Here is a 22,738-nt window from a genome sequence, read left to right as displayed (position 1 = left end):
TGCTGGTCCTGGAAAATGGTGGATTTTTTCAGTTTGTTCTGAGTAGATAGTCCTCAGAATGACTCCCCTCCAAACCTGAGCATGCCTTAAACTATAAGGCTTCAAAAGAACTCCTCTTAAAAAGATGGTACCTCTAACCTATGCTGCTCTAATCTCAGCTGCTAAGTGAAAATGTTTTCAGACTACTCCAGGACCAAGAGATGTATCCCCCTGCAGAGCAGAGGACTTCCACTAATGAAACCGTTGACAGCTAGATAATCACCTGGCCCCAGTGCAGTGATGCCTGCCTAATCCAGGCAGAGGGACTGGCTTTTACAGCCAACCTGGCACCTCATCACTTGGCTCTCGAAAGTGGTACCAACATATGTAGACTTGGACACCGCAGGAGCACTCCAGAGGAAAATGTTCCCAGGGCAAGGTGACATTTAGGAGGTGACAACATTGTCTGGGATTTGTTACAGTTTTTGGATGGTGGCTATCAGATACCAACATCACCACAAAGCTACATGTCTGGCTATGACATAGGGTTGAATTGCATTTAACCAGCCCAGATCCAAAACTAATATAAGGTTAATCCAGATAAACTTTTAGGACAGTAGCACTACCCAAAACCAGTCATAGGGATTCTTGTTTGAAAAGTAATCAAACAGAAAACAGACATTTTCCATTCCATAGCTGCATACTGCAGTGACAAGCACTATCTGTTTCAATACACCCCTCCTCCAAAAAGTAGAAAGCTAGCTGTTACCAATGCAATAATATCAAGGCCAAACATTAACAACAAAAAAAATATTTTCTTTCTCTTTTTCTCTGGCTTTTTAAGCATACTGGATTTTTTAACCCTGCCCAAGAGCCACAGGGAAAGCCCTTCTATGTAAATAAAAGCTATGAAGATTGTTTTACAGACAGGTAATCACTGGCATTGTTGAAGAGCGGAAAAACTGAAACCCTACAAGTGAGTAATCTGAATTAACACAACTGAAAGATATGTATTTTGGCAAGAATATTTAGAGCCCCATTTTCCAGACAAACCTCCATTTTCTAAAATGTCCCTGACTGACTCCTTACATTAAATATGGCTGTGCAGTCCCGTGTGTCCCTGATTCCCCACAGCTCTCTGAAGAACAGCATAAGCATGTTCTTACAGCTCATGCAGGAAGTTAACATCTGGGTTACTTCTTCAGTTGACCTAGGAGGCCACATTTGTCAAAACTTGAAAACACCATGCAGAAAATGCCTCTTTAGGCTTCATCAAAGCCAACTTTTGTTGGTTCAGCTAACTAGGTGGTGGAATTCCCCAAGTTTTACATCTGCCTTTGCAAACACTTCAAACTGGCGCCAGAAACCTCTCCCCTTTAACTCTAGGGAACGAAGTAGAAGCACTACTGGCAACGTTTTCTTTCTCCTCTGTTACTGCACAAGCTGGTGCTTTATCTTCCCCTTGTACCGCACGCATCCCTGGGATCACGTTTCTTGTCTGAAAGGTCTTCTGATAGCATCCACCCTTCCAGTTAGATCCATGCTTTTCAGGACTGGCCGGCTGGTTATTTTATCCTCCAGCTCTTCAGGAAACTGTCCCCATCCACCCCGCTGGCACTGCGAGCATGGCACCTGGGCATGCACATGGTTTTCTGGGTTTGCTTTAATCCTTTAGCTGCCGGCAGAGAGGCATGGCAGCCCTTTAGCTTGGGCTTGCTTTAAGTGAATTTGTGTCGAGTGAAAAGTTGCGGCCAGCCTAAAACTGAGGATTCTGCAATCAAGTGGTAATAATAACTCCAGCAGCTTCTGCCAGCTACAATAATAAGGCTTTCCTGAACACAGCTTTGGCTAAATCCTAGAATAACAATGTCACAGGAATTCTAGAAATGCTAAATCTGCAGTTATGCAATCTAATTTCTCTTGTATGGGTAATCAAACCTCACGTTTCAGGCCATTAACAGGACATCAGGCTAGAGGAGAAAGGCACCCCTTGTCCACGTTCATTCCCAGCACGACACGAGGCAGCAAGCATCACCATTGCCCCCATCTTCCCCGGGCACCTTTGCTATCCTCTACTTTCTAAGGCAACGCACTGCGTGACATAGAGCAAAGCTCTGGGCCAGCATAGCAACTCGTGGCTCTCAGCTGTGCTCTCTGCCTCTCTTCTTAGCTCAACCTGCTTTTGCAGAGATCCCTTCGCTGGGTTTTGCTTCCTGGATGGTAGCTGCCAATGCTTCCGGGGGATGAAAGCCAGGCTTTCTTGTGTACGAGAGAGAGGGATGTGCTGGTGGTTGCATTTTCCAAGAAAGAGGTGTACAGTACAGCTTCTCTTTTACAAGATTAAACAATTCTAAGAATGTACCCTTGTGTGGCTCATATCCTCTGGCTTTGTAAACTCAACCTGTGCTTTCCTGTAATGCCTTCAGTACACATGTTTTCTATGCTCTGTTCTTAACATCTTAAGCCAATCCTCTTTGCCAGTTTGTCCGGAAAACAGGCAAATGGAAATAAGCAATTGGGCTTCTAGAAACTTGCATAAGAATCTGTGTGCGAGTGCCGAGCTCTGGCAAAGGAGGCTCTGAGCTCAGGAATGTACCTACTTTCTCCTTCCTGTATTTAGCTGACTAAGATTCCTAAACAGCAGCTCCACATCTTAAATTATAGGTTAGGACTGGAGTGCTTAGCCCACAGTTTGGATCTCTTGTGTAATTCAGCTGCAGCTACGTTCAGTTTTTTCCAGGAGATGTCCCTGTCTCTCCCAACACCTCAAGCTCTTCCTCCCAGGATCATTACTCCCAGCTGAGAGACTGGATACCATTGCACTACCCAGGTGAGGTGCTCAGGACTAAGGTAAATGGCTCCTTCCCTGAAGTGCTGCTTCCTCAGCTCTCACATGCTGCCGAGTCTGGTGCAACCCTATAAAAAGCGGAATCTGGGAGCCTAAGTCAGACTGTTTTCCTTTGCTGTATGCAGTAATAAAGAATAAATGACAGTAACGGTGGTAATACATTTATAATAGCAGTGCCTGTGTTAGCTGTTCACATGGTTTTGCAAGGTGACGATCTGCCGCTAATATGTTCTGTTAGCTTTGCTTTTGGAGGTGACCAGAATCCCTCTTTATCAGCTGGAAAGCTGATGGAAATTGCTGACCAGAAAAGGATGCTAGAGAAAAAGCAAAAGAATTGGAGGGCAGTTGAAATGCAACACTAAATGACAATAATGAGTAGGACGACCACTAACACTGCTAAGCAAATACTGTTCTACTTGAGAGGGAACCGAAAAATTCATGGGTATGCCTGCACAGAAAATATTCTCCTGTGGCTTGGTCACATGCAATCATGAGCAAAACCAAAGCTGTACATTTTCTATGGTAGGGAGAATAGTTTTTGACAAAATGGGATGTGTCTGGAATAAACATTAAAAAATAAAAAGTTCATGGTTTCAGAGGAAAAAGAGAGCAGACCCTTTCAGGCAGGCAGAACTGATGAAGCACATTGCTTTTTCAGACTCATAAAATGTGGTAACTGGCCAGTTGGCTACTTCACCTATGGAAAAGGGGCCAAATTGCCTCTTCCTTTCTTTCAGTGAAGGTGCAAATCTGAGTCTGCTCCCCCTGTGCTTCTGCCAGTTTTATTTACCATGGGGCCTGAAGGAAACTGATACTAGTTTAATCTGTCATGCATGGTGGTAAATCAGCAGGTTTACAAGCTATTGATTGATAGAGGAAATAATTGCACATATTGTTTCCTTAAACTCTATGATCTTAAAAATTACCTAGATGCTGTTGAAGGAGTTATTAGTGATTAGGCAAGTGGTTCTAGTCAGCCAAGCAGTTTTTCTTTTATCATAAAACATGTAATAAATCTAATACCTTTTTTGGGCACAAATTAGTGACTGACTGTAAGAGCACTGAAGATAAAAATCTGACTTACAGTGTACAAGTGGTTTTAAAATTCCAGTTCTAAAACAACAGTCCTTGATCAAAGTAGCATAGTTGCAGGGCACACTGATTAGAAGCTGAAACATTAATTACAGCTAAGGATCAAGCATACTCTTATCTACACTTAAATAAAAAGTAATAAAGAAGCAAAGATTTGTCTTAAGGCCAAAGCGTCCTGAATTACTACTGACAAAGCACAAAGGTTTACAGCATGGAGACATTTCAGTACCTCATCTGGCATTTGTGCTGCTTTAAATGCGAGTCCTGCTTATTTGGGAAAGGTGCAAGAGTAAAGGCCTACCTGAAATGAGTAGACAGCCCAGGCAACCATGTTTTAGATAATATACACTAGTAAGTATCACCTGCAGCAAGGAGGAGGAGGTCTGGCTTTCCTGGTAAAGATGGCTGCTCCGTGGCCAGGCAGCCTGGGAGGCTCTGCTCCAACAGCTGCTGTGACTGAAGCCCCGACCCTTATACAACATCACGAAATGCAAGAGCTGTCACATCACATACTTGTATCTGCACTTAAGTAAAAGCTGGTTTTCAGTTGGTAATCTCTGATCTGGTCACTACTAGTTGAAGTCTTTATTTCCTTAATAGACAGGAGAGATTAAACCGCCTCAGGCTGAGCAGCGGGGTAGAGGGGAAAGATCCAGGTTTGTGCCTTCTCTGATGGAAAGACGGATGAGTGGTGGTGATCTGAGTCATCCAGCTTTAATATGGTCTGTCAGGAAACAACGGAATAAGATATGACACTTCAGGCAATACTTCTAAAAAGTGACAAAACCACAACATGACTAGCCTGTGCAGCTCATCAGCACAGTTTGCCACAGCCCATTACTATAGGATTTGGAAGGATTAGATATGTGAAATGCTAGAAATGATAGTTTCTCCATTAGAATAAAAATAAACATATGGTATAAAGTTTCCAGACTCACAGATGTCCCAGGCCTTCAGCTGGGATGGTTCAATAGAGGCAGGATTTTCCAAAAACTGTTCTCTAGGTTGCCTTGCATTTTTCTATGAAGCACCTTAGACCAGAATCTGTCAGAACTAATATACCACATCAGATGAAATGAACTAGTGCAATGAAAACATTTATATTTAATGTAAACCCATCTCCTGCCATTGGTAATCAAGGCCTGATCCAAAAAAAGCCTCCTCAAGCCCCTAAAGAATAAGATTAATCCTTGAGATGGAGGAGTCTTTCACAAGATTATTTGTACAGGTGTGTGTAAGTCCCATGCAAAAGATTAAGAAATACATACAAGTTCATCTCTAACATAAGTTAACTGATTCAGCCAAAGGCAATTGCAGTAACTGCAAGCTTTCTCATTTTCCTCTATTCTACCCTCCTCCCCAGTCTGTAATTATGCCATTCCCCTATACATGAGACACTACCCCTCTTCACCTATTCCTTTTGCTTCTGTTACTGACCAAACTGGCCCTGGTTTTTGAGAAAAGATGTAACTCAATAATCAACATTTCCTTGGGTGGTGGAGTTTAGTTTACAGTTTCAGGAAACAACTGGGAGCCGTGTTCAAGCAATCTCTCAAGAATTCAAAAAGAGAGAGGAAATTCTAGGATCAGGCCCACACCCCACTTTCGGGCTCTTCAACAAAAGGCAAAAAGTTAAAAAACAAAACAAACAAACAAATGAAAAACCACAAAAAACCCAAACCAAAACCTTTTTTTTAAAGAAATGAGTTAAGATAATGTGTCACTCTACTCTAAATGTTCTGCTTTCAGACCCTGGAATGGTAGAAGTCAAATGGGCTGAAGCAATCTAAAAGCCACACTGAAAAATCAGGTTTCATAGAGAAAACACTGACTGTACTTTTTAAAATATATTTTTCTTTTGGACAACTTGTCATCACTTAGACTTGATCTCACACGACCTTTAAGCTGAGCCCTGTTGCTCTGTGCTAGTCAGCCCGGGCTTTGCACTCGCCGCTACAGCCTCGTGCATCTCATTGCCGAGACAGACATCTGAGGTTACTGTCATCAGTAACTGCAGGCTTGTAGTACTCGTGTCAGAGCTTTTTTGCCTGCTGCCTTCCTCAAATCCTTCCTTGCAGGTTCAGGAAGGGACAAAACAGCAAAGACGTTGGAGGCTGTCAGTGCTCCATGCCTTGTGCTTCTGTAGCGCTGCCTGACATGCCCTGAGTGAAAACTAGCCATTGATTGCTCCTGAAAGTCTTTTAGCTGCCGTGGTCTTCATTACATCCTACTAACAACTGGGAAAGGGCCCTGGCAGGGAACAAGTGTGCCTTTCCCACAGTGAAAGCAGCAAAGCACTCAAACAAGTGTTTCGTTGTCTCTCTCAATTAAGCAGACAATATTTCATCATCACTGCTGTAAATATTTTAGCATGCCAAATTGTGCCGTTTTGCCTGTCAGCCTTCACTCACGTCTGTAATACATAAAGGGCAAGCATAAGCAGCTTTGCATTTTAAGTAACCTTTAGGCAGAATGTCCCGAGCCTAAGCAGAAGTCAGTCCAGTTGTGTCTGATAGCAACCAGCCCAGATGGGACATAGAAGAGCAGAGCAAGTAGGCAAGGATACGGTCCCATTACCCCAGAATAATCTGCCACCAACCTACAGCTCTGGGACTGAAAGACAGGGAGGTTGACTCCCATGTGTCTTCAGCAGCCCTTCACAGATCTTCCATGAACGCAGAAAGGCAGAGCAGCGTCCTTAGTGACTGCAGCATCCTGGGGCAGCTATGAGTTTCACATCGTCTAGTTCAGCAAGTGGTAAAAGAGCAGCTGCTTATTTTAGGGCAAATTCTCAGACAGCCAAGCCAGTGGCTGCTGTCAAAGGGCAGCTTGGAGGGAGGGGCGGGGGGAGACTGATTGCTGTGGTGGAAAGTGGTCCTTCCCAACAGCACATATTGCCAGTCCCACTTTTTGTCTTTCCTTGGCATCAGCAAAACCAACATATTTTACACCCTCTCTTCATACCCTGTCTCATTTCCAGATGTCTCTGGCATCTGCTTTTTTCATAGGAGAAGTGGCATGGTCTTGGCCTTTCACTTGGGGGTAGCAAAATTCCCCTCTTGGCATTTGCTGCTGGCAGGCAGCAGCACAGCAGAGCAGGTTGACTCACCCTGTTTCAGCTTTCCTTTAAGTGAATCAGATGTCCTTGTGGCAGCAGAGCAATGCCTATGAAAAGGGTAGGACAACAGTATTGCCATGTGTCACTGAGAGCCCTTGACCACCACCACCACTTAGAGCTGCTCTCTCGTTATACAAAGTGTGGCAACAATAAGACTTTTTCAGTACAATTTCAGTGATCAAATTATTTCAGTGACCAGCCTTATGCTTTTTTGCTTGGTTTGGCCTACACTTGCTTTGCTTGCCACGTTGGCTAATGGAAAGTATAACTGTTCTGAAAAAACAAGCTTACTCTGAATTTCAGCAAAGATGAGTAAACGTCAGTGAAGCACATAGTAAAAAAATGCCACTTGGACTTATTAAGAGGTTTCTTGGGATCACCTTAAATAGAAGCAGTAAGATGTATATAAATGTACACTAAGGCATCTACTAGTTCTTAGCCACACGGTAAAGAAACTGTCCAGAACTGGGAATACCAGTAGAAGTCCTGAGCTCTCCACCCTTCAGATTCTGATACCACCAATGGTAAGTTGATTTGAGGAGGAAGAAGTCAAGTTGAAATTCCTGCTCTGCTGGGCCATAAGGCATTCCAACAGCCTCTGATCAGGCAGGTGGCTGACCAGTTCTGCTCAACCAAAAAGTCCTCTCCCACCTGAGTAAAGGATTTTATCAAATGGCTGTTTAGGAAAGTCCTTGCTCTCTAGATAAGAAATTCTGAAATAATTTTCATATCAAATACATTCAATTCTACTTTCTGAGCACTCTAGTACTCTCTCTTTCCCAGACACATACAGAATTTTTTGCTTTGCACCTTTTCCAGTCTAATTCCACATTTGCACAGTTTTGAAGAAAAGTGCACAGCACATTTTTATTCAGAAGTTGAAACACAGCTGTCTGGGGAAGCAAGGGGTGGTTAGAATGGATGAACCCCAGCATGAACCTTGTGCATATCTCAGGGACTCTATAGCATTGCAAGAGATGTGAGCAGGAGGCTGGAACTATGTTTATTCTTTTTCTTCTCCCATTAGACTCCCAAAGGTTCCTGTCTGGAGTCGGTGAAGGTTGCCATTGATACAGGTTACCGCCATATTGATGGTGCCTTTGTCTACTTCAATGAGCACGAAGTGGGACAAGCGATCCAGGAGAAGATTGCTGAAGGAAGGATCAAGAGAGAAGACATTTTTTACTGTGGCAAGGTGAGAAGCTGCACTCAGATGATTTACACTAAATCCAGGATTTCTGTGAATGGGCTTTCTTAAGGATGCTGGTGGTCAACATCTGGCATGCTTCCAGACCCAACATGCTTTATTTCTCTTCCCTAGCATTCCTGTAATGCCTCAGAGCTTTATTAGCAGTAGATTTGCTGTAAAGTACAGGAATCACTGTTGTTCTCAGCTTAAAGCTCAGTTAGTAGTGGGAACCCTGCAACATCCATTCTGCCTAGTATTGTAAGTACCTGCAAGTTTAGACCATTGCTACACTCAGCGGTGCTACCTAAACTGTTACTGTCCCACGTGTTGTGCTGTCACGCACATTTGTATAGTTGCACATTGAGTCCGATCTGGACAATGATCTTGCAAATGAGTTATTATCTGTTAGAGCAATTCCCCGTACAAGTTTGCCGTGAGATTGCACAATGAAAGGGGTGGGAGCAAGCACGTGCATGCAAGTGTGTGTGTACAGGAGAACAGCAAGTGCTTACATTGGTACTACTGCCAGAAAATGACTCATCAAACTACACCCTTAGTTACTGTATCACCTGTAATTAAAAAGTTCTAGGATGATGAATCAACTTACTTGGAGAGAAGATGTCATCGCACTTGTGTTCTAGAGCAATGAGGTTGGAGTAATGCATGAGCTAGTTAATGCTTTAAAGACTTAGGAGTAAGAGTTGATTCTCTCCTAGAAGAACAAAATCCCTTGTCCAATGAAGCGTCTGACAAAACCTGTTACAACTACGATGCTTAGATCCCAGTTATAAGACAGAGAGCTCATTCCACTTTGCAGAATAAAGATCGGATGGCCCCAGAAAATTCATGGTGCCTGTCTGGTTTCTAATAGAGTTGATAGCCTCAAGTTCCTCTTCTTGCAGTGCTTCTTTGGACATATCAGCCTAATATTTTCCCTTTTCTCCTTTCCCAAATAAGATGTAATCCACAAAAGTTACTCAGCAGACTTGGAAATAAATACCACGGTTCCTAGAGTGAAAGATCCCATGGGATAAAAGGCCCATTTTACTGTGGGCAATTTGATTAAGCTCTATGATCTGGGAAACTAAACATCAGATTGGGTAGTTTGCAGACCAAGTGGATTTTCAGCAACTATAAACCAATTTCCAAGTACAGCAATTTCCAATCTATAAAGAATGCAACTCTTTTCCAAGTTCCTGCTCAGTTCTACTGGTAACAACCTTGCCATCCTGCGAAAAGTTTCACATCCTCAAATTTTCCACCTTTATCAGGGTAGTCTCTCAGTCTTTCATATGCCAAATACGTTGATTTGGATCAGTCAAAATTTTGTTTCAACTGTTTTATAGTTTCATTACTACAAATTACCAGTAATATTTCAAATCAAAACCACAAAGTTGTGCCAAAAGTTTAGAACCAGATGTCCTAAAAATTTTGAGTCTTTAACTTTCCCAACTGTTTCCCCTGGAGTTTATTTTCCCATATAAACCTTTAAGTTCTGTGAAAGTCCATCTCTTGGTAAAACTTTATCAGGGTTCTAAACTTACTTTTTTAATTAAGCCTTTCTATAGTCAGTTGTCTGATCTAATCACTAGATGGTTTTCCTAGTTAATTACATCCTCCTAAACATTGAGCCACCTATGAAACTGCATTTCACTTCTTGATCATAAGTTCAGTTGTTCCCTAAACTGCAGATCCTGCAAGCCACAGGGCTGCAACTTCTAGTACCATGATAGTCAATGTCTGTGGTTCCAGCCTGTCTTGTGACTGTGAGATGAGACACACAAGGATTCATCCTTCTGTTAGGTCCTGTTTGTGCTTGACAACGCTTCAGGTGCTCAGGGTGATAGCCCATTAGAGGACCTCTGTAGTCTTTAAAGAGTTCAAAGCTAGAAGTGGAAAATAGTCTGCAACCAATTCAATCCATCACAATCCAGGATTTTCACAGGTTTCATTGAATGTTTCCACAGCAGCTCTGAACTTCCCAGAAAGAGTGGGACTGGATGCCCCGTGTTTTATGAGCTTCTGTATCTTCAGCTTTATGTACCTTACAAGCTTACGCATCTTATGAACTACAGACAAGTATCAAGCCACCAGTAGATACACCAGCCATTGATTGGAAACTGACTGATAGGAACTGTTGCATCTTCTGGGGAACATGGTAGATACAGTAGACCATTCTTGAAAGTAGTCTGCACAACAAAAGTTGGTTTTGTTTTCAGCCTTACTGACATCAGAAGTACTGGAAATTCCCAAGACCCTTCAGACTCAAGCCTCTCAGGCAGATCTTCCTTTAAAAAAGAGATTATGCAAATTGAAGGCTGTTCTGTCAGCAAGGACTAACAAGAACAGCCCTGCTGAGTGGCAGTGTTACTGGAATAGTGACTTGGTGCAGTTGTGCTGCATCTGCCAGTTGAAATCATCAGCACTTGCACTTGGCTCTTGCTGCTGGCTGGCTGATCAGGCAGAGCAGCTCAGCATCCAGAAATTTTAGAGGTTTTATATCAACTGCCAACATCTCACTTGGCTTATATAGCAAGACCTTTTTGGTCTCCTCTTTCATCCCAGGATATTTCTTTCATTAAACTAGAAGTAACATTTCCAGGAAATGTGGTGTCCTGAAATGCCAAAGCCAGCTGGCAGCTTTGACTGCTCAAACATCTACCTAAGTAGAACCCATGTAGACAATACAATAACTTGTACAAATCATGAGAACAGTTATGAAACTCTTAAGTTTCCATGGCATCTATGTGTTAACATAGTACAAATGTTTGCTGTTTCTAAAGGCTGTTTCTTTAGAACCTCTGCAGTTTTTTAAAGGGAAGTATATTCACTGGCAAGTACTGAGCTCAATAGCACTGTGCTAGAAAGGGCGCTCGGAAAAAACTGCTTCTAAACTATCAACATACTTCAGGTTACTGAATTTCTAAAACACAGTAACAAAACACACTAAACATGAAGGGTATACAGACTCATTTCCTTACCTATATTCAAGTCCAAAACAACATCTTATTTTACATATAAAATGCTTACAAAACACACAGACCAAAGGCTTTCAGAAAATCCAGTGGAACAACTTAAAGCTCTGAAAGTAGGAGCTTGGTCCTTTACTGTAGTACACCTCAGCCTGTGTAACCATTGCCTAGTGATCATAAACTCTTCACATCTTGCAACATATGGCTGGGGAAGGCCTAGTATGAATTTCCAGGTGCCAAACCCTGCTTTGGTTTGTCAGCTTAGGGCAGGGTCAGGTGTGCTGCTCTCAGTACAACTGAACTTCAAGATAATGTGTCCTTGCCTCTGCTGGCAGAACTGAGCAGATAGTTATTCCATGGGAAAACAATAATATTGTTTTAAAAAAAACAAATACCAAAAATACTTTAAAACTTACCCATACTGTGTTCTTTCACACCTATAATCATTATCTTCTCTTAAAAATGTCACTTCAAGTGTTTTGTGTCTCACAAACGCATTCATTCTATGCCTTGGCATATGGTGACCGCCAGCTTTGGTGGCAGAACCAGATAGACAATGACAATACTAGCAAACAGAAGGTTTTTCCAGCCAATAAAGGTGCCAAAACCGTCAACATGACTCCACATATCAGTTTTATGTGTTGAAAAAGGAAGATAAAATAGTCCATCTTATTGTACACAAGCAAATGGCACTTTAAACCTATTGTGCATTAATTCTAGTTTTTGTCGATTTTAACTGCTCTTTGGTTTACAAAGAGCTCTTGGTTAGTAATTACCATGACTATGGTTTTATTCTTGCAAGAGATTTTAATCAGCAGAGTTCAGTTAGAGATAGTACTGAAAGCTAATCAACTAAGCACACTCCATAGCAATCTCAGGGCATAACCCCACAAGGAAGGAGTTGTGATTAAAGAGGTTGAAAAGGCTGTGCTTTAACTAGTCACACCCGTGTTATAGTAACTAAACAATAATATATCTTTCAGTGAGGACTGGGGAGTAAATTAAAACTTCCCTAGGTCAGGCATTCACTCAGGCTCCATGACCACAGGAGAAAATCAAAAGATTCTCTTTGTGCTGGGTGCTTGGCTGTTCAATAGCTAACTCACATGATCCAAGCCTCTGCCTTCAAGCATAAAACTGACCACAGATTTCTTGTGGAAACAAAGTTTTCCAGTGAAATCATATGCTTGGAAAACTCAGAAAGCAAAAGGAATCTGCCTAAGTTCATTGAGCAAGAGTTTGCAATATACTCAGCACAGAAGAACCTGTCTTGTAATAAATATGTAATGGCTTTACTGGGTCACATGTAAGCTCTACATCTGCATATGGCAGAGGACAGGATAAGGCCCCTCACCTTTGTCTTGCAGTGACACCACAGTGTCTTTGTGTTGTGCATAATGGGCTCTGTCAGAAGAACAAGGTGGGGGTGGGGGGGAAGGCAGGTGTCAGCTGGAGGATGCTCACTATTCCTCCTGGCACCCAAAAAAGAGCCTGTGTTTGCCTCCCCAGCTGTGGAATACCTGCCACCCCCCAGAGCTAGTGCGCCCCACGCTGGAGAAAACCCTGAAGATCCTGCAGCTGGACTACGTTGATCTCTACATCATTGAGCTGCCAATGGCTTTCAAGGTAAAAATAAACATTGCCCTAAAAAGTGAATGGTTGGCTTGAACCAAGGTCCTTATCTAGCATTCTACTTGCAGCTTCCAGTCCCTGTTGAAAACAGCACTTTGGCTCAATAATGTTTGATATAAACTGCATGCATACATTTCTGCACAGTACCCCCACAAAGGGAGGCTTATAGGTGGTGTGAGAACAGTTACTGACAGCTGTAGTATGGGGTGTCTCCACTGGAATAACAGGTCTCTTAAGTGGGGTTGAACACTTTCTGTGCTGAAGAATTACTGTAGCTGAAGCACTGTATGTCTAAATCCTCTCTGAGGCATGGGGAGGGGGGTCACTGGAGGAAAGTGGTTATACAAAGGAGCAAAGGGCTAGGGGCAAAGTTTGGAGGGGAAGAGAGAAAGGGGGAAAAGCCATCAAGGTGGTTTTCTTACTCTGTCCCGAAAAGGAATAGGCTCAGTAGTATTAAAGCCACTGGGCAAATCATGGTTATGATCTTAATCTCCTCTTGGACAGCTTCAGTAGATCACAGTTGGTCCCAAACATGGGTTGTCCCTCTCTCACTCTCAAATGTCTAAAAAGTTAAAGCCTTCATACTGCTGCCTCTGGGCAACCTGTAGACAAAACCTTTGAATGCAAGGAGCTCACATTAGAGTTGCATGCCTCCCTTGCAACAAGCTCTTGCAAGTCCCCAAACTTTCTGGTTGCACAGCCATTTGTACCTGGCTTTACAATTTTCTTCCACAAGTACATGATATAAAGGCAAATGAAATACTAGTGAAATTAGAAGAATGAGATTAAAAATGCATTTAAGTGTCTTTGAACCAATTAAATCCTTTTTCTTAGAGAGAATAGGGTCAGCCAGTTAGCAGGCTACTTGTTTCTGTGGGATGTTTAAGCTCTAAACTGGCCTCTTTTTGCAACTAAGGTAGTTCTCTGATTATTAAAATTATATTTTACTATGGACTCCAAACTGCCAGAAGCATCAGATAGGAAGCAATTTACCAACGAAGCAATCACCTTAGTCCTGCAGTTCCTTTTTCCCCAAGGAAGCCATATCCCATTAAGACCTGTATAAGAGTAAATGAACTCAGATATTAAAACTTTATTTAAATGGTCCCACGTATGGAATCCTTTTGGGTACATTTTTAAAAACTTCCCACCACTTGCAATTTCCTGCTTCCCTTTGCTTGTGTTTATATTCTCTAGTAGTTCATTCTCCCACATAGTGAAGGTCATTGTCTCACAATATAACGATATAGACATCTGGCTTTAAAGTAACATACATCTGACTCCTGAGGCCTGTATCAACAATCTGAGTTGTTGAATGAATCTCTAGGACTGCTATTCCTTTATGTCCACCGTGAGAGGAGAGAAAAAAATATGTTGCTTTCTGCCCGAAAAATATAAATCTTTCTGTGCCAAATACAAAAAGAAAAAAACCCGCCCTCTTGCAATGATGACAGGTTCCCTTTCTTTCCTCCCTCTCTCACAAATACACCCACGCCGCATGCAATGCTTGCCTTTGGTGAGGGATGTGCAGGAGTAAATCTAACAAACTTATAGTCTACAAATATTGGTACTTTCCCATCTCCCCAGAAACATTCTTGCAAAAGCAGTTTCTGCTTGAAACCAGTGAAGTACTTGAGACAAAGCTTATGGTTCCAGTCTGAAGCCAGTAAGAAACATGCCCCTGCAGAGCCCAGTGGTGCAAGCTGTTACAGGGGCTTTTAGGCAGAGTAAGAGGAATCTGTTTTCAGAGAGCACCACTCAGAGGAGGAAAGCCCCACCACATCAGCACTTTTGGGTGGATCAAGAATGACTAACATCTGGAGTGACATTATTCACTGACCTACCAACATTAGCCCACACCTCCCTGCATTTTTCCCTCATGTAGATTCCACATTCAGGACTTTTGTCTGTTTTCCCTTTAGTCCAACAGTAGTACTCAGCCCCTCTACCCTAACAAGGCAGATGACCAGCAGGAACAAGTCTCCTCCAGGCCACCATTCCCTCTGCCTAGGGAGATCATACCCACTGGCAGGTTTGCTAGGGGACTCTGTTCAGATCACTGATCCATCAGTAAGCAGGTACCTGTGCACTAAATGATCTCTAAAACCCTCCTAACTAAATTATTCTGTGATCACAGAATGGCAGGGGTTGGAAGGGACCTCTGGAGATCATCTTGTCCAACCCCCCTGCTTGAGCAGGCACACCTAGAGCAGGGGGCACAGGAACGCGTCCAGGTGGGTTTTGAATGTCTCCAGGGAAGGAGACTCCACAACCTCCCTGGGCAGCCTCTTCCACCGCTCTGTCACCCTCACAGGAAAGAAGTTTTTCCTCGTATTCAGATGGAACTTCCTGTGATCTAGCAGGAAAGCAGGTATTTTAGCCTTACATTGAACAAGTCTCATCCAAGTATCTTCTTGTCCTTTTAAGAAAATATATCAAAACAGGCCAATGGCCTCACTATTTGACTTCCTATTGCCTTCTGATTATATAATAGGCATTCACAAGTTGTTAAAATTGCTCTCTTGAGAAAGCCCTTTTGTCAAAGACTTTTGTGAAAGCAATGGGATATGCAGACCTGCCTTCCTGCATCTGTGTTGGTGAGGAAATTATTATAATGGGAGCAGGGCTTTTCCTCTCAGTGGTTACCAACTGCTGTGTTTTAAATATGCAAGTAAGCTGTCTGGTAGCTTTCAGAGTGCCTCCAGGCTTTGAACATGACATGACACAATGTGATCCCTGCATAGTGGCAATGACTGTATGGTGTTGTCCCACTTATTTCAGTGCTCTTATAGCAGCATGGTAGGAAGCCACCTGAGGCGCAGTCTAAGGTGCATGGCTATCTCCAAGAAAACTGCAAGAGAAGACAACAGCTTTTGTGGGAATGAGCGGTGCAGTGTAGTCTAAGAACCCAAAGCTGAGAAATGTGAGCAATTTCTGAAAGACCTTTTCAAAGACCCATTAACCACCATCCTGTCACCTTCAGAACTCAGCACTTTTTGTCCCTCTTTATCCATCTGCAGACAGTTTTTCCGTTCAGGAACTCCCTTGCATAAAAGGGTAGCTTGGCAGAGAAAGTATTGCCTGGAAATTATTGAGTAGGGACAACCGTACTTCAGCACCTCATGCCGTTCCCTGGAGGCAGGAGGAAGGATTGATCCTTGTGGAAATCTGCAAAAAGCTGGTGCAAAAAGCTGGCACCACTTATCTCAGTCAAGATAAGTTCATCTTCAAGCACTGTTCATCCTGATTTTGTTCTCTTTTTAGAACACAAGTGATCGAAATCGAGGAAATTGGGGGATGATAAATTAGATAACGTAATTGCTGTCTGTTGACTACTATTAAAAAAAAGCGATGTTGCACAGAAGTTAACAAATTAGAAACAGAACAGAGTAAAAGATCTTGAATTCAGACTCGTGCCCTAAACTCAGAGAAGTCCAACTGCTATGCATTGAGCTTGCAGTCCTTAGAGAGTCTGCTGAAATATCACAGGGAGAAATGGTTCCTTCCAAAATACCATGGGGTGGTTTTGCAAATAGGGCTTCTCCACCTCAAGTTATGATGGCAAACAGTTTGTCTTCTAATAGAAAGATGTACACAACAGCTACCTACCACCTTCTAGTCAAGATTTTCTTTTTAAGCAAGACATAGCAACAAAGGCAACAAGTCATCTTTGTGGAATTCACTGAGGAAAACCAGCACATATGGAGGAGACAAACTTATGCCTGTTACTTAAACCTTGGCCTGTGAAATCTGAGGCTGTGTTTTCCTTAGGCTCACTTTTCCCATTAGATGCCTTGAATTTGAACTTCTGGACTGAATTGGGAGGCGCCAGTTACTGATCATATTAGTCACAGCTGCATGTTCCCAAGCAGTTACCGTGTCAACATCTTGTACCCAGGCCTTTGAAATGTAGCATTTTGCAGTCAGATCAAATATCAAAAATCACAGAAGGGTTTTTATGAAAAAAAGAGAAACTGCAATCAGACAAAAGGGAGGGAGGTGTTAATGCATTGCCTGCAACAACAGTGAAATGGCCAGCAAATAAGAGAAAGCTGAGTTATGAGCTGGTATCTCATGAGCACATCTCTGAAGTCTTGTTTATGGGGTATAGAGATATGAAGAAAGAGTTCTGAGTGCCCAAAGAAAGGTTGATAATGCACTTAAGAGGTTCACTGCCTGTACTGTGGCTACATACATAGCCCTTTACTAGTAGTAAGTAGCTCTTCGAAATGGTCCCTCCAACAGCTGGGAGCTGGACTGAGCTGGTACTCCTCCCAGATACCTAGGACACAAGCAGGGTCAGAGGAAGGGCTGGGAAGAAATGAGGGAAGAAGCGGAAGAGAACACAGGTTGGTACCCTAACCCAGCCCTTTGGAAGGAAACTAGTCCTTTGGATGCCACAACATAAATATCAAAACTTTATTGAAAAACAAGGCCATCCGGGAACTTCTGAGTGTGCACTCATGTGACATTTCAGAATTGTATCCAAGGATGATCTAGCAGTGGAGGATGTGGTAAGCCCAGCATGAATGACCCGTTGAACTTAGGGTGTTTCAGAAAACTTTTGATTTTTTTTTTTTGCTAGTGGAAACAGTCTGTGGAAAAAAATCTTTGCCCTGAGAAGTAAAAATTTTTCTTTAAAGCACAAAAATGTGGTTTTACTTTTCAGCCTGGAGATGCAATCTACCCAAGAGATGAAAATGGAAAATTTATCTACCATGAGACAGACCTATGTGCCACTTGGGAGGTAAGCAAACACAACATCCATCCATATATTCTTTAAAAAACACAGATCCGCCTTCTCAGTTTTGTTTGTGGCCTTCATAAAGAGAGCTGAGCCATATTGACAGGGCAAATGGATCAAATTCTACTAGCTCTATGGATAAGTTTTACTTCTGTCCCTAAGGATGTTGCTTCTTGCCATCACTTAGTTATTTTTATAAAAAAAAATAAAACATTGTTGAAATACCTGACATCCACATTCCTTCTTTCAGGGAGTGCACACTCTACATTTGCTAATTGAGGTGTCAGTAGGTTTTACCAATCTCTCCTCTTTATTAGATCTTTACAGCAGGAGAAAGTTGGAGCCCTAAGAAGTGACTGGGTCCTCCTCAAAAAAGGGAAGCTTTTCACTTTCAAGAAAAAAAAAGAGAATTTGCCCTAAAGCTTACCATAAAAACATCCCCACAAAAAAAAAACCCAAACCCTTGCCATCAGAACAAGTTCACTCACTTCTAAATTTAATTATCAGATGAGAACACAAGGTTTTTCTCCTAAGAAACTTGGAGGGAGATAGCATTTGCCTGAAAGACTGCATCCTAAATTGTTTATGATGAGCTCTAGTCCTATAGCCAGATGTCTCCTTAAGCATACTACCACTTGCTTCAGGATCTCAGCTGAGGCAGAAAGTGAGATTAAGCAACCTCCTCACGTTCCTGTCTTTTGAAGCCTTGGCTACTCTAATCCATGACCAAAGCTGCTTGGCTTTCCTTCTGCAGCAGGTCTCCTACAAAAACATTACTAATTCAGCCCAGTTCCCACCAAGAGAGGTAACATGAGCTACTACATCATCCATTTCAGCTTGCCCCATCCAGAGGTGGATAGTCATGTCCCAGTTTAGCTCTACTTGAGGTGCAGAGCATAAAGGTGGAGAATGGGTAAAGTTAAGTTCAGAGTGGGAGAAAGCCCAGGGCAGGCTTAGGATTTCTCCTGGCAGCTGAGCCATCCAGACTGGGTCTCGGAGGGAACAGGGATTACCGTGTTTATGTTACCCTTGTCTTTGGCTGACACCGTTCATTCCTCTCTTTCACAAGCTAACTGCTCAAATGTTGAAAGCAACAGCTGTCTGAATATTGTTATGTTTTTATCTTCAAGCTGGTGCTTATTGTGAAGGATATATTGTAGCAGGTCACTCTCTTCAGATAATAAGCCAAGAGAAAAAATAGTTGGTGGTGAGTGCCTGCAAATAACAGCATCAATCTAAATAAAACCGGCTAAACTCAATCCAGATCATTTCACACTTGCAGTATGGTGCTAGCAGGCAAAAATGGCTCCAGGTGACTATATCTGCTGACTTGTCACTGAGTGATACAAAGCATATGGGGCCAACTAGAGGTCATCAAATACACAGTCCTTCTTACCTCCCTGCTTTCAGCTCCTGTGAGACAGAAAGGAATAATAAAACCAACAGGAGGGGGGCATCCAGCTCCACAGTGGGGCCTGCTCTGCCTCAAACAGTCACTGAATCATTTGCGTGCAGAGTTTCTGGGAGCAAAGGGGAAAATTGTAGGAAAGGACCCCTCTTTCCCCTTAACAACCCAGCAGATTAAGCTAATGAAGACCAGGGCATGTATTCATAATGCTTTCTCAGCTATTAGGATTTGTCTGAAGTGCAGAATATCTAGAATTCCTTTGTTCCCCCTCCCCCCCCGCCCTTTTTTTCTCCCCTATTTTATACTGTACTGAAGTTTTCTGTGCTGGTTTTGTGATGTGCCTTGCCAGATATTTAGGGGGTTTCACTGGATAGAGATTTCACATTAAAAACTCTTTTACAATCAAAGGGAAAAATTTACTTACTAGGAAAGCAATCTGTTTTTTTCACTCTCTCCTCTCCAGCTTTGAGGCAGTGCTAAAGCAGCATAAAGTAAGCAGAACTCTTTGAAAGCAGATGCCTGGCACTTACATGTCTATATCTCAGATTAATCTTTCTGGTCTCCAGACAAATTTTACCATCACAGGAGATAGAAGACATTAGGGCTTAGTCTGGAAAATGGGGCTACACAGGAAAGGAGTTTAGAATAGCAGGATGGTACCAGCCCTCATGCTAGTAGAGCTGTTAGTTCTGCTTTAGCAAAGGTTTTTTCTACAGTCTCAAGAATGAACTATCTTCCACCTAACTCTAAAACACATGCTCCAAGGAATCAAGCTAAGATGTAGGACTCCAATGGTCTTTGCTTTCTTTGCAGGCTATGGAAGCGTGTAAAGATGCAGGCTTGGCAAAGTCTATTGGAGTATCCAATTTCAACCGCAGGCAGCTGGAGATGATCCTGAACAAGCCAGGGCTTAAGTACAAACCTGTCAGCAACCAGGTAAGCTGAGGGCAGTACCTGCTATGGTGCCACTAACCCGTAGGGAACACAGAGGCAACGTGTGGCCCAAGCCAAGGGTGATGCGCGTTTTGCTAGAGGTGTCGCCCTCCATACTGTCACACTTTCATTTCTAGCTTGAAAAAATTACTTATCCTATATAGGCTAAAGGTAAGTATTTGAAGATGCTGGAACAATTGGTCTTCTCAGTTCCTGCTCCAGGACTACAAACCTGGTTGTGCCAAGCTCTGTAACAAGGCTGAATGCTGAGTCAATGCACACCTTAAATCTCTGCCATGTACCTTACTTCAAGTTAAAAAAATTCCCAAGGCAAACCATTCAGGGCTAACCAGTCCTCAATGAAGCCGTGTCTACCTCAGCTGACACCAAACCAAAACAACCCGAAGTACCAGGGATCCTGAGCAACTCTAAGCTTCCCAAGTTTAAAAGCCATCAGAAGCAACTCCTAAATTTCCTCTATTTGCTCTCTTGTGCCTTTCCTGTAAGACATCAGTAAGATAAAAACTTAAAATAAGGAGGCCCCATTAAGCAATTCACTTGAGCTGAACAAGCCCGTGAAGATGATAGGCAAGTCTGAGTTACATTATAGTAGTGAGGCTCAGAGAAGATTGTAAGTGGCATTGACCCATCTGAATGCCCAATACCTTTGCCTCTGGCATTTGGCAGCTCACTGCATTTCCTAGAAATCGCTGGGAAACTCTTCTGACTCATCTGGCACAAACAAATATCCATGTTAGCAGTATCAGAGAAGAGGCCAGAGACCAACTGGGTCCAACTTCCCACCCTCAATGCGTGGCCTGGAGGACTAGGATTGGCATGGGGCAGGGCAGGGAGGCTGGCTATATCCTTCACTTATCTTTGGCCTGCATGGAAAGGCAGCCTGTGAGAGGAGGAAATGCCAGCTCCCTTCACTGGTATTAACATGCCCAGTGGGTGTAAAATGCAATTGCTGTTTCTGGAGTGCCCCTAAGACTGCACAGAGCATTGCTGTTCCTTCCTGGGGTTGTGGAAAACAGGGCAAAAGATTAAGCCCAGCTTAGGGCAGCTAGCCAGCAAGCACAGATGTGCCACCTGGATTCAGACTGCCTGAAAACAGTGGTTGTTCTGTCACTTCGTAGACATCCCTTTCCCAGAGACCGAGAATGAAGCCAGAAAATCCCGGCCTGTAAGGGAATCATGACAGTATTTGCACTGTGGGAGGGCAGAGCTTGTAACAAGGTCATAACCATTATGGAGATGTCTCACCTTTTACATATCTTCTCACCTTTCAATCTGGGACAGTTTATGCCAACACTTCCCCTAAAAACATCAGATTAGTCATCCTGAATACAAGAGGCACAGAAAAGAGATCTGACCCACATGAGATGGGCTGCCTTCTCAGCCTACTTCTTTAGTGAGCTTCACTCGCATCCGTCCCCCTACTTCTTGCCACCTTTCCACTTGGGGCCGATAAAAATTCCCTGCAGCCAAATTACAACCACAGGTGTTGATCTGCTGTCCACCAAAAAGAAAAATCCATCATGAAGCAATGTACAATTAGAACAGTAACCATAGGCTGTGTTACCCTGTTCCTTAACTTACATGTATCTTTTCCTGAAACCATCGTCTGGACTGTAGCTCTCCCAAATATTGGGACACCATCTGCTTCTGCATCTGGCCCTGTTAATTAATCATCCTTTCTATGTTACTCTTGTAGGTCGAATGCCATCCCTATTTCACCCAACCCAAACTTTTAGAATTTTGCAGGCAACATGACATCGTTATTGTTGGATACAGCCCACTGGGAACCTCAAGGGATGAGACATGGTAAGTTTCCATGCTACCCTCTAATAGCAGTGTCACTATCGAGGAAAAGATTAATAGTTCTCCATTTCTGGGTCTCTGTGCAAAATACCTTTGTCCCATTTTTCAGAGTAGTTTAGAACTTCAGTGTCTAAATATTACTGTTGTGAATGTAAGCTTGCAACACTCCTGCTGCATGCTGTCCTCAAATATGCCAGGTGTTTGTATAAGAGGTCACCTTAGGTCTCCTCTAACAGGAAGCAAGTGTCTGTAACTGGGAATGTTGGTGCTTAGGTGAGGAAGTAAAAACTAAGTCAACATTAGGACATCACATAGGAAGTTGCCTTTGACAGCCCACCAACCTAAGTGCCAAAACTTTTCTCCGTCTTTCACCCTACTTGTCAAAAAGGTGCAGTTTTCTGTCCCCATACAAGTTGATGCCTCTATGTTTTGACTTTAAAGTTAAGAAGGTTTTCTTTGTTTTCTTTTTTTCCAATTTTCTTCCAGGGTAAATGTGTCCTCCCCTCCTTTACTGAAGGATCCTGTGCTGAATGCCATTGGCAAAAAGTACAACAAGACAGCTGCACAGGTTGCTTTGCGTTTCAGCATTCAGCGAGGGGTGGTGGTCATCCCAAAAAGCTTCAATCCACAACGCATCAGAGAGAATTTCCAGGTAAATTCATACTCCGAGGGTGCATGGATGAATCCACTTACATTGGCTTAGCTCCTGTAGAAAGTGATCTTTCCCATTTCTTTCTGTAGACATAAGGCTTGACCAACGTCAAGCTTTGCCACATTTGATGCTTTTTGTCCCCATCACTTAATGGTAGCATGATACGACAATAATAGAACAGAGAGGAAATTTTTGGTGTCTTTTAACCTGGAGTAGCTGAAGTTCCAGCTGGTGGTGTATCCCAGAGCACCAGTTGCTGCAGTGATTTGGTAAGTCAGCAGTTCAAGGTTGCTGGCTGTGGGTGTTCACGAATGACTGACTTGTTCTGCCCAGTCTTCAGGTATGGG

The 22,738-nt window shown here is 42.9% G+C and overlaps 1 protein-coding gene across 1 annotated transcript in view; it reads left to right on the top strand.

Moving 5' to 3' along the window:
• The window catches only part of AKR1D1 (aldo-keto reductase family 1 member D1), a 34,454-nt gene that overhangs the window by 8,436 nt on the left and 3,280 nt on the right, over nucleotides 1-22,738 (top strand). The window contains exons 2-7 of the mRNA XM_075117524.1: nucleotides 8,065-8,232; nucleotides 12,708-12,824; nucleotides 17,500-17,577; nucleotides 19,796-19,918; nucleotides 21,633-21,742; nucleotides 22,226-22,391. Coding sequence (XP_074973625.1) covers nucleotides 8,065-8,232; nucleotides 12,708-12,824; nucleotides 17,500-17,577; nucleotides 19,796-19,918; nucleotides 21,633-21,742; nucleotides 22,226-22,391 — 762 coding nt within the window. The remainder of the gene's footprint in view (nucleotides 1-8,064; nucleotides 8,233-12,707; nucleotides 12,825-17,499; nucleotides 17,578-19,795; nucleotides 19,919-21,632; nucleotides 21,743-22,225; nucleotides 22,392-22,738) is intronic.

The sequence above is a fragment of the Phalacrocorax aristotelis genome, chromosome 1, assembly GCF_949628215.1.
Source record: "Phalacrocorax aristotelis chromosome 1, bGulAri2.1, whole genome shotgun sequence".
NCBI classification, from domain to species: domain Eukaryota; kingdom Metazoa; phylum Chordata; class Aves; order Suliformes; family Phalacrocoracidae; genus Phalacrocorax; species Phalacrocorax aristotelis.
The sequence above is the reverse complement of the archived record's forward strand: the minus strand, read 5'-3'. Positions and strand labels throughout refer to the sequence as shown.